Source organism: Macrosteles quadrilineatus, unplaced genomic scaffold (assembly GCF_028750875.1).
Source record: "Macrosteles quadrilineatus isolate MER2022 unplaced genomic scaffold, UCM_ALF_1.0 Scaffold_1__1_contigs__length_201487025, whole genome shotgun sequence".
Taxonomy (NCBI): Eukaryota; Metazoa; Arthropoda; class Insecta; order Hemiptera; family Cicadellidae; genus Macrosteles; species Macrosteles quadrilineatus.
The window spans coordinates 36,295,928-36,312,286 of NW_026542594.1; the positions used below are offsets into that span (position 1 = coordinate 36,295,928).

The following is a 16,359-nucleotide window of genomic DNA, read 5'->3' on the forward strand; positions in this document are numbered from 1 at the left end:
TTTACAGATTCCTGTCTGTTTAGTACCAAAAAAGTTACATAGAATTTTCCTTCATATATTTTATCAATTAAGGCAGGCCAGGGCTGGTGACCTTTTATTTTAGCAAATACTTTTTCGTTAACAGAAAACATTTTTCACTTTAGAATTTGTTGAAGTTGGTAATTCTTTTAATTTATAATTAAGTTTTATTTTTTAAAGGGTTTATTTTATATCATGATATGTTATTGTTCAAAAAATAAAATAAAAGAAAATAAGGTGTCAACATTCAACAGCAATAAAACTTTAGAAAATAAAACCAGCTTGAAAAAGGTGACAGCTAATTCCAGATAATTCACAACAATGATTTAAATAGTTCTATTGGCAATGTAAACACAGCTGGAGATACTAGTAACCCAAGGGTCAGTTCCAAGTGATCAGCTGTAGCTACAAGTTAGTGATGGGCAGGGGTGAGTGGAGGTCCAGACGTCATCAGCAGAAACCTGAGAAACCTGAGAAGCATGAGTCAAGTGTAGGTTACTTCCTGTCTTGAGTGTATTATTTAATTTAGCTTTGTGGAATACTGCAATAGTCTAATGCAATATAACCAAAAATAACCGGACTTTTGTTTAAAATATACATATATTTTTTTTTTTTTTACAAAACAACCTTATCACCTTCAAAGTACTCTCCATTGCACTTTATACACTTATCCCATCATTGTTTCCACTGTTCGAAACATGCTTGGAACTCCTCTTCAGTGATGGCTGCCAGTTCCTCCGTTGTTTTTTTCTTGACATCATCCACGCTGTCAAATCGGAGACCTTTCATGCCCCTTTTCATCTGTGGGAATAAAAACAAGTCGCACGGAGCCAGATCTGGTGAGTAGAGTGTGTGTGGTAGCGTAACCATGCCATTTTTGGCCAAAAACTGGGCGACAGAGATTGCCGTGTGCGCAGGCACGTTGTCGTGGTGAAAAAACCAGTCCCCTGTTTGCCACAAATCAGGTCTTTTGCTACGGATGCTGTTCCGTAGTCTTCTTAAGACTTCAAGATAAAACACTTGATTTACTGTCTGGCTTGGTGGAACAAATTCTGAATGGACAATCCCCATCACATCAAAAAAACAAATGAGCATTGTTTTGACACTCGATCTGACTTGACGGCATTTTTTTGGTCTGGGTGATGATGCCGTCTTCCATTGGCTGGATTGTTGTTTAGTTTCAGGGTCGTACCCAAAGCACCAAGATTCGTCACCTCTAATTATTTTAATCTGGATCGGCTTCAAGTTGCTGTTTCAAATCACGGCAGGCTTCAATTCGACGTTCCTTTTGAAAGTCAGTGAGAGCACGAGGCACAAACTTGGTGGCAACCCTTTTCATGTTCAGATCTTCGGTTAAAATCCGTTGAACTGAGCTCCATGATAGCCCACTAGCCTCTGATATTTGCTCGATAGTCTATCGTCGGTCTGCAACCACAATTTCTTTCACTTTCACAAGATTTTTGTCTGTTCGTGAAGTTGATGGTCGTCCAGAACGAGGTTTGTCCTGAATTGACATGTCACCATTTTTAAACCGAGAAAACCACTCATACACTTGGGTTTTCCCATAGCGTCGTCTTTTCAGCGGCGTTTTAGCCAAGTAGAAGACAAAATTTCACAGCTGCACGCTGTTCACTCAAACTTGCCATTGTAAAACACGACAAAATCACAAAACAGCACTAGCAAAAACTATTACTGCACGGGGATTGAACACGTCAGGTTAACGCAACAGGCGGCACTGAACTGGCTATAAGCAGCGCTACATGAGCCAAGCGGCGAGAATTTGTACTACGCAAGCTCCGCCCACGGCAGAGCTATTCGGGGAACTTTTGGGTACCCCCTCGTATACTAATTGATAATAATTAATCAGCTTTATGTAAAGTGTATTATATGGTCTTGCTGTTTTCACTTGGCGAACTTTCAGTAATTGTTAAAAACATGTGCTTTTTGCTCAAAGTCATCTTTATTGTCACATAACGTTTTTTTTAAATGCTCTGGCACAGCCAGACAAAACAGGTGAAATTGTCAAACTATACTAAAATAAACTAGCTTATTGGTAAAAATAAATACATAGTAACAAAACAAACAATTCACATTGATTTGTCTTCGAGAAACTGATCTATACTATAATAATTCGTTTCAAACAAAAATTCAACAATTTTTTCTTTAAAAGATACTAATCCTATTATTGATTTGTAGTACCCAGGCAAATTGATAAAAAATCTTTTACCCATATAGGAAGGTGTCCTTTCCACAAGAGTTAATCTGTGTATAGGATATTGAAAATCTGTATGAAATCTAGTGTTATAATTGAGCCAATTATTTTCACTGTGGAGTTTTTCAAAATTTGATTTCACATACAATAAACATTTAAGAATTTACAAATTAGGGACGGTTAGAATCTTTAGTTCTTTAAAAAGTTGTTTGCAAGAATGTTTTACAGGTTTAAAAGTCATAATTCTAAGTAGGGATGGTCAAGTCTCGAAATTTCGGGAAATTTTCGGGAAATTTTAAATCTCGTTACACGAGACGAGATTTCTTTTTGGCCGAGATTTTTATCAAGACGAGAATAAAAATATAAAAAAATTTAAATTTAAAAACGCCTGCAGAAAGTCAATGCAATACCCGCAATACAGGAGCGTGTTGTAGTTGCGTTTCCTTTGCAAAGGCGTTCTTATTTAATTAATTCTTTAAATGTAAATATTACTTTAATTATTTTAATAATATTACTTTAATAACATTTGAGAAGTTTTGTTAAGTGTAAGCAGTGTGAGGAATGTTTTATTACTATAAAAAGTCAAAACAAGTAACTATTTTATAAAAATTAATATTGCTTTTATTTTATTATTTATTTTATTTTAGGATAAGTTGAACTCTATCCTAACTGATATCACTATGTTTTCTAATCGTAGGCATTTTTAATAAGTTAGGGGTGACGGGTGATTAATAAAAAAATGTTATGCTGATGTTTTTTAATAAAATATTGTAAATATTCTTGCCTATTATCATTATTTTTGTATTTAAACAGTCATCTAACAATGTTACAAAATCAGGTAAAAATTTTGAACGTGTATTTCCCGTTGTGTATGAGAAGGGAAATCCCGTCTCGATCTCGTCTCAAAATTTTATGAGAAATAAAAAATCTCGCCTCGTCTCGTCTCGAACTAAAAATCCAATCTCGTCCATCCCTAATTCTAAGTATTCTTTTTTGAAGTTTAAAAAGTTGATACGAATCAGAGGTGACGCCCCAAAGCTCTATTCCATACTGTAAAATTGATGAAAATAAAGTGTGATAAATCATTAGTCTAGTGTTTAAATCAACAACATTTCTTAAGACCATTATTTGAAAACATACTGAATTTAACTTTTTAGAGGTGTTATGAATGTGATTCTTCCAATTCAATAAACTATCTACATCAATTCCTAAAAATTTAGCTGTGTTGCTAAGATTTATTTTTTTATTGTCAAAATAAACAAAGCCTTCAAGGTCGTCCCTACACTGTGCAGTTTGAAATTTTACTATTTGTGTTCTAATGTGGTTCATTTTCAAACCGTTAACTTTAAACCATTTTGACAGATCTTGAAGAGCTTGATTCAAGGCTAAACTTAGTTCATAACTGTTTTTTGATTTAATGATGGCTGTCGTATCGTTAGCATATAACAACAAACTAGGTTTAACATTCTTAGGTAGATCATTTATGTACATCAAAAACAATAACGGTCCTAATATAGAGCCCTGGGGCACCCCCATAACGATCTTTTCCCATTCAGAATCATACTTAATGTTTTCTTTAATAATAACTGTTCTTTGAAAGCGATCGCTTGAATATGATTTCAACCACAAAATAGCTGATTCTGAGAATCTATAGGAGGATAATTTATCAAGAAGAATTTGATGGTGCACACAATCAAAGGCTTTGGATAGATCACAGAACACGCCAATAGTGCTCTGTGACCCATCCAAGCTCTGTGTTATTGAATTTACAAAATGAGCCACAGTGGAAGTGGTATTTCGATTTTTCCTAAAACCAAACTGTTCATCAGCTAATAAGTTATTAGATTCCAGAAAATATGACATTTTGGTTGAATGCAATTTTTTCAAATATCTTTGAAAAAGAAGGCAGGACAGAAACAGGTCGGTAGTTATCTGAATTACTCTTAGAACCTTTTTTAAATAATGGCTTCACCTCTGCATACTTCAAATGATTAGGGAAAGTGCTATTGGTTAAAGTCTGATTGATCATTATGGACAATGGCTCAGCAACAAACTTAATTACTTTTTTATTATAGTAGTTGAAATCCCATCTCAACCAGCCGTTTTTTTATCGCTGAGTGACTTGACTATTTTGATAACTTGCTGAGGTGTAACTAAACTAAAATTAAAAATTGGAATATCAGGCCTATGTGTGATTGAATTTTTACCAGTTCCATTGCCTTACTCTTGGAAAACTTTACCCCTAAATCCTTCCCTACCTCAATAAATTTAGAATTATTTTTGATTGAGCGATACAGTATATCTTTAACTTAACTGATTAAAACTATCAATATCTCAAGTGAAAGCCTTTGAAGTATTTTAAGACCAAGACATGTAAAATAACTTAAATAAAAATAGAGTTACGTTTCATTGATTGCAGATAGGTACTAAAACGATTGTATTTATTGTTGATTCGTGATTCAGCAGTGTGCTTTAGGTTGTCCGATCTTAATAATCAATTGAAAGCTGGTATTTCACTTAAGGTTTTTAGACCAAAATGTATAATGTCATCAGAACTGCTGGAATACATCTTTAATTGAAGAGAAAAAAAATATTCTTTCGTCGAGTAATACATTAGATAAAATAATGATGATGCTTGATGACAAATATGTGCTTGCATAGCTTTATTTTTAAAACCAAAATTATGAAAATCGGGCAGGTAGAAGAGCCCTCCTGTAAACCATCGACCGCCTGCGAAACATTGAACTCGAAAAAAACCAAATTTAACTCCCATAAGAAATGTACAGGGAGGCAGTTTGTGCATAACTCGAAATATACGTCAAAATGAATGCCGATGCTTGATGGCAAATCTGCGGTACGTCAATACCTTTAGTTTAAGGCCAACATTATGAAAATCGGTCGGGTAGAAGAGCTAACCCGACTCGGAAAGAAAAACCAATTATTTTTATAGATGGCAATAATTGGTTTACCAGCATGCATAATCTAATCATACGAAACATGTGTTAATAATTCAACAGCTTATTGTTATATTGTTATCTAATTAATTTTTCTTTGATTTAATGTTGTTGTTAACAATTTGCATTTATGTTTAAAGTGTGTTCCTTATGTCAAATGTGTGATTCTAATGTTATGTGCTTAAACTGTACCATAAAAAAATATAAAGTGGTGTATGGATTTCATAACCATTATTTTACTAGAGACCGTTGTATTTAACCACAACGGGCGCTGTTGCTAGTTTGGTAATAATTAAAGACGCTCTCTAACAAAACGTCAAATCTATACAGCAATAAGATCTGAGTTGGTTTGGACCCCTCACAAAAAGGCGTAAACAATCCCCAATGGAGTGAAACCACGAACAAATACTGATAATTCATTTAGAAATCTCAACAACATTTTACTTTGTTTCAGGACAATGTTACTGAAGAGGTAATCTGCTAGAGTCAACATGGATGAGAGTTCAGCTTCAGCGACAGACGAGGTTGCGACAGAGACGCTAGCGACCCTTCCTTCGCTACTTCCTAGGTCGTGGAGCTGTTTCCCTCCCTTCCCATAGCATTTTAGTATCGCAGATACATAAATCTAACTGTCACAAAGGATTCCCACACTCCGCACTGCTCGCCTTGGCTATTTCCTTCACCACTTCCTACGTCGTGGACCAGTTTCCCTCCCTTTCCATAGCATTTTAGAATTTCAGACACAAAAATCTAAGTGTCACAAAGGGTTCGTAAACTCCGCACTTCTCGCCTTGACTACAGTAAACCCTCTCATATCCGGACTAATGTGGCGCCGGCCGATCCGGATAAAAAAAAATCCGGATATGAGAGAAACATTGTTTTAGATGAGAAAACAGCTGTACAACAACTACGGTACTCTATTTTAGTAGGCCTTAAATACGGAAACGTTTGTTTATTAAATAAAACAACGGTATTTTGGTTATAATAACACTTTAATACAACATCAAAACTCAAAAAATATTACGTAATACAGTACAGTACAGTGAAAGAAATGAAATAAAACTGAGAAAAACACTTTAATATAACATCAAAACTCAAAAAATATTACGTAATACAGAAACGGTACAGTGAAAAAATTAAATGGAACAAAGAAAAAGACAAGTAGGCCTACTGTAATGAACAAAAATGCAGAGCTGGATACAGAGTAAAATAAAATTAATCCACGAGAACAGCTCTTACTTTGTACTCACAGTTAAGTTTTGGACAAAAACGATGTTATTGTGGCTTGTTTGGCTCGATTAACACGTTTCTTTGACGTAATGTCTCTCCACCTACGAAAAAGCAGAAGATCGGCTCCCGTTGCTTCTTCTTGTTTCTCGACATACTCGATCAGCTGTTCGATTGCCTGGAAAGCCTCACTATGCGTCATGGTTGTTTTCTGGATTTCTTCTTCTTCGTCGTCGTCAGGAGCGGGGTCTGCGTTAACTAAGTCTATGATGTCATTGTCAGTAAACTCCTGGATTTTGTCTTCCTTCATCCACTCACTCACTGTGTCACTGTCTATGTTGTCACAACCAGGAACGTTTCTAAAAAGTTGAACAATTTCTTCACCTGTTTTGTCATTGCAGTTTTCTGTTTCTTTTTCTACTTCTTTGTTATAATCTTGGTCTACTTTGTGGTCTAAAAGCTTTTTCCACGATTTAACCAACGTTATCGGTTTGAGCTCTTCCCAAGCGCTAGAAATCCACAAGGCAACATCTAGCATGTCAGTGTCTTTAAGGCACTCAGAAACACTCTTTCCCACATCCATGCCCTCAATAATGATCGTCAGTAGCTTACGTCGATACAAACGTTTAAGTGTTTCAAGGACCCCCTGATCCATTGGCTGGCACAAAGAGGTTACGTTCGGCGGCAAAAACACGCACTTTATTTCTCCACTTGTTAATTCATCTGCAGACGGGTGTGATGGGGCGTTGTCAAGCAATAAAATAGCCTTCTTTGGCAAATTGTTTTTTTCAGCAAACTTTTCAACAGACGGGACGAACTGATTGTTAAACCACTCTCTGAAGATCGCAGAATTCATCCAAGCGCTTTTTTGTCCTCTGTACCACACCGGTAATGTCGACTGATCTTTGAAGTTTTTAAACGCTCGTGGTTTATTTGATTTTCCAATCATGCAGAGTTTGAGTTTATTGTTCCCTGTGACGTTGCTGCAGGCCATTATTGTAACCCTCTCCTTTTTCTTCTTATAGCCTGGAGCGCTATTTTCTTCCTTGGAAGCGAGAGTGCAGCTAGGTAGCATTTTAAAGTTCAGACCACTTTCGTCACAGTTGTATAACTGGTCCCCGCTGATTCCTTCCTCGTCAAGCAGCTTGTGTAAAAACAGTTTAAACTCTCCCACAGCGTTTTCATTTGCTGACAACTTTTCTCCGCTTATATGAAGCTTTCTGACCCCATATCGATTCTTCCACTTTTCCAACCACCCCTCACTGGCTTTGAAATTGGGATCATTTCCGATTTCCTTATTAAATTGGAGAGCTTTTTCCTGCAAAATGGGTCCAGACACGGGCAGTCCTTTTGATCTACATTGTGTAAACCACAAAAATAACGCTTCGTTCACTTTGTCATTCACGGCTGTTTTCATCATTTTGCACTTTTTTATTCCTGAACTTGATGCCTGGTTAGAACACCATTTTTCTATTTTTTCACGGGATTTTTTCCAGTCACTCACTGTACTAGTCCCCACTCCCATCTCACTCGCTATCTTTTTTGCACTTTCTCCCGCTTGCAAACGTTTCAACGCGTTAAGTTTGTCCTCCATCGTAATGACAATCTTTTTTCTTTTTTCAGCCATAACAACTTATTCGCCTCTAGCACTAGCTTCCCGAAACTAAAACGAACCGTACAAACAAAGACTAGGTCACTGAGGCAAAAAAAAGCAGCACTGACAACTGACACAAGTGATGAATTGTCGTCGCCGCGCATGAGTAGGGCGTTGGCATGGGTATTGAATTGAATTGAATTGAATTGAATTGAATTGAAAATGTCTTTATTCATATTATATACAGTGGTATACATCGAATGGCGTCATTATACTAAATTACAGCTAACAAACTAATTTCTTAGGAGGTTTTAGGTAGGAGGGGCGGGTAGGAGGGGTGGGGGAGGGATTCTATTTTTGTTTCGTGAGTCAGTGACCTTGCCCGCGAGACTGCACGTCGCACAACCCTCCCGGCGCGCCAGCGTTTCTAACCGGCCTACAAACAGCGACTGCTCGGTCAACAAACATTCGCCCTAGAGTGTTTTTTTTAATTTTTGCATTTTTTCAAAATCGCGTCCGGATATCGGAGGGTCCGGATATGGGAGATCCGGATAAGAGAGGGTTTACTGTACTTCCTTCGCTACTTCCTAGGTCATGGACCTGTTTCCCTCCCTTCCTATAGCATTTTAGTATCGCAGATACATAAATCTAACTGTCACAAAGGGTTCTCTACACTCCGCACTTCTCGCCTTGACTACTTCCTTTATCTCTTCCTACGTCGCAGACCTGTTTCCCTGCCTTCCCATAGCATTTTAGTATTGCAGATAAAGGTATTTAGGCATGTAAGATTGGTCATTGGAATTGGATGAATCATCAATATACAAATTACTTGGGAGTTGGGACAGTTGCACGGAATTGTGGGTTAGGAGTGAGCTGGTGATTTGTTGCGCACCATTTTTATGGACGTCACAAATTAATGAGTTATTTACAATAATAAGTAGATTTGGATCAAACTTTACACTGTTTACAACTTCCGGGACACAATTTCCCGTGAATTACATTTAAAACAAAGCTAGAAATTTGATAGAATCAAAAGCTTGCTGCATTGTAAATTATATTTACTTAAGTAGGGTCGTGAGGGATACCCCTACACTCGGCGTCCATCTAGCCGTATATTTGGCTATTGTTCAACTGCGCTAAAAATAGAAGTGCTGGATCAAGGTCAAAGCCTTCACTCTTCACCCTTGCGTCGCATCAGGTTTTACTTTGCTCGGAATTTTTATACTAAGTAAATTTAAGATTGGTGGTGTCTTAAGAATATGCCTAATTGATTAAAATCAAAACGATTAAATATGGTCTAAACTAAGGAAGTAGGGTACGGTAACTAAAACTCGTGTGATTTTCGCTGTAAACAATAACAAACATTTTTTTGTCTTGTACAATTGTACAACAGTTAGGCCCTAATGACGTCCTAATCAGAAAACAAAATCTATTCTCTCACTCTCTTTCGCTAATTTGTCAAGCGATTCTCAACCTTCTGTACTATTACGCCAAAAGAGAGTGCAGTGCAAGTAACACACGATATTCACCCTTCTGATATTGGACATACAGTACATATTGGACGAGCACAGTTTGGACAAACGCTGCAGTTCAAGCGTTATTAGACCTTCCGTCGGTTATCACACCACCAGGAAGCCTAAACACTTCATAGAGTGTAGGATTAATAATGAACAATTATTACCTTACATTCATACATTCATACCTTAACATTCATACACTAGACATAAAAAAATAATTAATTAAGAATAGACACAACACCTTGGTCAACGGATGAAACTGTGAAATGTTGTAAAGATGTTGCTTTGAGGTTTTGTCACTTCCAACTTAAAAAATATATAATATAAGTTTAGATACCTTGACAAAATACAAATCATACATTATCGTGTTGATTATTAACATCTAGTATATTTAAAATTACCTCTAAATCCCAGAAATATTGGACATCCGTAAACAAGAACTAAAAAACAAATTTTTTTTCTAAGTTGTCGATCTAGATGAGCGTAGCAGACAGCCAAGACATTAGACCACAGATCAAATCAAATAAAATCAAAAATTCTTTATTCATATTGTATATACATACATGAATAGTGTCAGACTATAACTAATTTGTATGCATTTTGATTTCGATTTACAGAAAAGTAGGAACCGCATACAGTTTCATTTTTTTATTTTTTCCCATCATAGCACCTCGACCTTATTTATTTAGTCGTTTTTACATTGAAAAAACTCTTCAAATGAATAATAACTCGTTTGCAACAGATGATTCTTAACTAGTTTTTTGAAATTATTTTGGTTTATTTTACTTTTTAATTTTGTAGGAAGATGGTTTAAAAATTTTGATCCCATAAAGGTTCCCTTTTTTTCAAAGAAGCTGAGGTTATGTTTTGATAAATTTATATCATTCTTATTTCTAGTGTCATATGAATGGACATTTTTTCTTATTTCCAAATTGTGTAGTTGATTTTTGACACACATAATACATTCTGCTATATACTGATCATACACAGTCATAATATGTAGTTTTGAAAATTTATCCTTCACAGTTATTCGTTAGTCCAAGTATAGCATGATTCTTATAGCTTTTTTTTGGAGTTTCAGAACTGTATCTAAATTTTGTTTAGACGTTCCTCCATAGATTGCCAGACCATAAGACAGATGGGAATGTATATGCGCGCAAAATATATTGATTTTAGGGTGTCCAGGCTACATAATAGTGACATACGCCTCAAAACATATAACCCTGAAAAAATTTTTTGTGTTATGAATTGTGTATGATAATCCCATTTAAAATATGTGTCTACGTAAAGCCCTAAAAATTTAGTATGCTTTAGATTTTCTATTTTTTCGTTTCCAACCAGGATGTTTGGTTCTATTGTTTCTTTTCTTTGTGAGGCTGAAAAAACAATTTGGTTGGTTTTTTGACAGTTTAAAAAAAGTTTATTTTTAAGAAAATATGATTGAACTTTACTCAAATTTTCATTACAGGCCAGTTCAAGATTTTGGTAATTTTTAGCTGAAATAATTAGGTTTGAATCGTCTGCGTACAATAGTAACTGGCTTTTGGCTTCTATGTTTGATTTTAAAATTGAGGGCATTCCACGGACATGCCACTAGACATAGAGTTTAGAGTTTTTGTATTCACGCCTCGCGTCATCGTTCAGAAACCGAGCTCTGACGTAGTATCCCGAATCCTGGTCCTGGGCTGGACGGTTTAGAGAAAATGGCGTTCGTAGCCTGTCGTTTTTGTAAAATGCTGATTTAGCTTTTTACGCTAATACATTTTTCTGTTTGAAGAAAAATTTTTAACGTGTTCTGCTTGACTCTCAGTAATTGTTGAATATTTAAAATAAAAATCTATCCCAAAAAATTCCCATATATTACTGCCATAATTACAGAATTTCGGTAAATTCCCGCATAGTTCCCGGCGTCTTAATATTCATGTATAATTCATGATTTTTACAGTTTTCCCGGTGGATCACAACTGACGCCACTAAGATATGTCGAAACATATATTAGTGGCGTCACTCTTAATGGTACGCCACTGCACCACTCCACTAAAAATGGCGCGTCATTTAGGGTTTACACAGTACATTTTTGGTGCCACTGCTACATGCTGGTGTAAACCTAGCTTTATGCAAGTAAGCGGCAAGAAGCCTAGTAGCAAACTACAGAGTTATAGTTATACACAAAAATGGCACTTACTTACAAAACGACCCTCTTACTAAAGTTATCAGTGACAATACAAACTTTGTTCACATTGTTAGTGGCAAACTTTACTGCCAAAAATGTTGACAGTTGAACACAAAAACAAGTGAATGGGACATTCTTTGTCCTTTTTTGATTAATACCCCCATTATGGTGGCAATTTTCTTCGCCACATTGTTACTGCACATTATTTTGTATGATATTTCTTACTAAGCTTTTTCAGTTTGTAAGAAATTTGTGTTCCAAACTTAGTCAAACAATTTAGCAGTACAATAAAAGTTATATCAAACCTTGGAACAATAAAACGTGTACAATTCCTCAGGAGAAGCAAATGCTTGGTTGGTTTCACCATACTGTGCCAACTGTGGGTGAAGTTTGTGTGCAGCACCTAGCCTGAGGAAGTCTACCTTGCCTAGTAGCCTCAGCAACACGTTGTCTACAGCTGAGTGTGTGTGTGACGTAATGAGAACACTGCGACCCAATCTCACTGCTAGCTGTACCAGAGCCACTATGGTTGCTGTCTTGCCTACAACATGTCTACCGCTGAGTGTGTGTCAAATCAAGAATTACAGTGCTTGAAAGTTCTGTAGTGAGGCTGGGTTGTAGTTTTCTAGCGTAGTTTGTTGAACCGTATTTTTTACAACATTGGGGGTTGTACCATTTTGTTTTGTTTAGAATTGAAAGGATCATAACATACTAAATTTTAATAAAATTCATTTGAGCAATTTTTTGAAAATACAAGTTTTGAAAAACAAATTTAACAAAAGCCTGTGGATGCTATGGATTAGTACCCGCAAAACAAATTTCACCACAGGTTTAATCTGTAGCTCATACACATCCACACACATGGACATCACTTTGAAAACCACTTTTTTGGATTCAGGGAGACCCAAAAGAAATATTTCCACCAAAAACAAATTCAAAAATGTTGATTAAAAAATACGTTCTCCATATACTTAATGTCTAGGGGGAAGGGGGAGGAAGTAAGAATTAAATTATTAACCAAACCAACTACTGGAGGTGTGCAAGCAGCTCTATTTCGGGTCGAGCCTAGTCTAAAATCTGGAGAAACCGAGAACCAAGTCGAGAAACTGAGCCAAGTTTTAATATTGTGCTGTAATCGTAAAATGCATATGCAAAAATTGAGCAGTTGAGAAATTCATTCTTTTGTCCTGATCTCGGAAAATGATTAACCGTTATTGAGGGAGAGGATGGTGAGTTGTCCACAACCAGGGAAGATATTCACGGTTTATCTTCGATTACAGAGGTAGATGATGACCACATTACCGAAGGTCTTGATTTTTCTGCAAACTGTGAAAAACGATGATGATGTCTCAGCTACCGCGAGAGATGTTCAAGAATTTTCCGCAGACGTGGGAGCAAAGTTTTCTATGACCATAGGAGGAGTTCAGGATTTTTCTGCAATCGATGTAGATAATAATAATGTTTTCATAACCATGGAAGATTATCAGGATTTTACCGCAACCGTTGGAGACAATGATGATGTTTCTGAGACCGTAAGAGATGATCACGATATTACCGCAACAACGGATTATGGTCATAATGACATTGTATAACCAATAAAAAAATTTCTTTTGAAGAAAATAAAATAAGATGAGATTTATTTTTAACTCTGTGCTTTGTTTATATTAAATTGGTGCTATGTTTTGTCATACTTTTATGTACTTAAATCTATCTTTACATTATGACATTAGGCCTATATTGGATTTTGAAAAGAATATTTGTGACAAGTTAACTTATTATTTCATATTCATTACCTACATAAAAAAGTTTGGCTTGGAAAAAAACTCCAGACTCAAAACTTTTTTCCAAAAGCTGGGCTTGATTGAAAATCTCAGACCCAAACACCTCTACTAAGTAGTTTCATTTAATTTTCCTACAGTCCCCCGACAAAGTTGGCTACCATGCACTGATTTTAGTACAGAAAGCTGCTAATTGCTGCATTTACTTACTTTGGAGCACATCAGGATTCCAACCAAACAACACAAAACAGCGTGGTTTTATTATACATGTAATCAGTGTACGCTTGGAAATAGGTTGGCAACACTTGAAGATAATAATACTATGATCAGCTGATTGACTATTATAACTTCGATTTAACCTGTCATTTCGTGTTTATAGTTTATATTATATTTTCGTTCAATGCTTGGTTTGAACATAACATATAACGCCATTCTGGTGCAACATGTTGTACTCCTGAATAAAGATTATATGACTATGACTAACCTGAAGTGTAATATTTGAAAGATGAATTAAGTGGGCCTAATATGTTTAAAAATAATGAACTCGGTGAAAGTGATTGTGAATATAATGGTAGACCAGAAATAGCAGAAACTGAAAACATGTTTCATTAAACCTGTTACCTGAAAAATCAAGAAAGAAGTATGAAAGAGCAAACTGTTTTCCTAAGTAAGTAAGTAAGAAAGTTACAAAACTGTCAGAAAATGTTTTATTGGCATATTTTGAAGAACAATCTCCTTGTTTATTATTGTGCTGTAATCGCAAAATGCATATGCAAAAATTACTACTGATTATTATGTTACTATGATTATTATTATGTTTACTGATTATTACTGTTTATACCTGTACTCTTGAAAATAAGTAACACTTAAAGATACTACGACTACAATCACCTGGTGCAGTATTTCCCATTCCGTTCATGACTTGGGTTTAACCTAACCTAAAAACGTGTTGTATAGTGTTTGAAAGACTAATTAGGCTATTTATATGTTTTATAGTTACTGTAGGAAAAATATAACGTGTAACACGAGTGCAAAAGGACTTTGCTGCACTAGAGATCATTCCGTAAACATTGCTCTTGTGTGCAGCAGAGTGCCACTTTGCTCACTATTTAAACAAATAACTATTATAACAAATATGGATAAACACATTTAATAAATTTAACTTTTTAATCAAGGGGATTTTCTGGATACTTATGTTATTTTTTAGCGAATTTCCCTATAGGGAAGTAGCTATTACCGTAGGTGGCACGGTAAGACCTAGACCCGGGACCGATTTACTTTTTCATTTTGATGTCCCCAGAGGCCAAAAACACCATTCGTTCAAATTTTTATATATGTATATATATATATATATATATAGACTTATATATATATATATACGTCCGTGAACGCGATAACTTGAGTAATTTTTGTCCGATTTTGATGAAATTTGGTTTAAAGGTGTAAAGCGGGAGAAACTTGAATGAGTTCGCGAACCAGCACGATCGGACCATGGGAACGGGGCTTTACGGGGGGTTTTATGGGGTAAAAATTGGTTTTTCTCACTTTTGACCCTCAAAACACAAAATTTCCCGATTTCTCTTTAGACCTCTTTAAAGAGCTTAAAAAAACAAATAATTTAGTATATAAAAGTATTTTTGTTCGATTATTAGTAACGGAGAAAATTAAAAAAATTGTAAATTTAAAATACCCATGTTATTCTTATGGAGAATATTGTCAAATGTTGTAGTTTGCTTGTTTATGGATATATTTTGATCAAACTTGGCAAATTTATTTATTTTGTACTAAGCTATCAATATTTTACTCAAAAACACACTTTATTAGTTTCCTTGTAGCAGCAAACCTAGGTACTCGTTAAACCTAATGTTATTAAAATATATTTCACTGAAAATCAATTCAGACAAATGGAAATTCGCTTAGTCGGCAGGTTTGCTGCGGCGGGGGTATTATGATTGACTTTTTTTTTCAACTGAAAACGGATTATAGATGTTTAAACAAATTTCAGAGAATGTTTTTTTTCAACACATAAAGACACTATGAGTTAATTGGTGATTGTTTAATTTACAATCAAGCAGTAAAGGCTTCAGCTAGTAATTAAATAATTTTTTTTACAATCAGTTTTACAATAAACAATACTGTAAGTAAATATGATGACATTTATATAAATAAAATAAAAATTTGAAAACATGAGTTAGCAGCTAAACAGCTTTAGCACTAACAAAAAAAACCAAAGAAAAGAAATTTCAGAGCTGATGTACAAATCGAGTCGGAAGGTCTAAAACATTTTCTCTTTTTAATCTGTAGACATGTTGACTGTTGTCTAGGAGGTTGAGGGCCAAATGGTTCGGATGATACTCAAGCTTGGAGATGTATTTTTTACTGCAGCTCGTAACTTCTTCAGTAACAAATGGAATTTTGCAATCATTGTGAATGGTGACGTTGGATACATACCAAGGGGCTTTCAGGATGGTTCTTAGTAATTTTGACTGAAATATTTGTAATATATCCAAGTTTTATTTTGAAGCTGTTCCCCACAAAGAAATGGCATATGCCCAAATTGGTTTGAGGACAACCTTGTAAAGCAATTATTTATTTTCTATTGACAGTTTTGAATTTTTATTCATGAACCAGGTCATTTGTAGAAACTTTGAATTTAGATGTTGCCATTTGTTCCAAATATGGCTTCGCTAAGTAAGTTTTCTGTCGAAGTGGATGCCCAAATATTTTACTTCATCGTGGTGAGGCAGAAGTACGTTATTTAAGTGGACTGGGGGACAGTTAGAGGTTTTGGTGGTGAAAGTTATGTGTGCTGACTTGCTTTCGTTCACTTTGATTCTCCATTTTTGTAGCCAGGTGGAAAGACTGTTTAGGCCATCTTGTAGTGTT

At 35.4% G+C, this 16,359-nt stretch overlaps 1 protein-coding gene across 1 annotated transcript in view; it reads right to left on the minus strand.

Moving 5' to 3' along the window:
• Positions 1–16,359, minus strand: part of LOC128982751 (DNA replication ATP-dependent helicase/nuclease DNA2) — a 217,434-nt gene that overhangs the window by 70,153 nt on the left and 130,922 nt on the right. Inside the window, exon 13 of the mRNA XM_054401709.1 lies at positions 12,001–12,236. Coding sequence (XP_054257684.1) covers positions 12,001–12,236 — 236 coding nt within the window. The remainder of the gene's footprint in view (positions 1–12,000; positions 12,237–16,359) is intronic.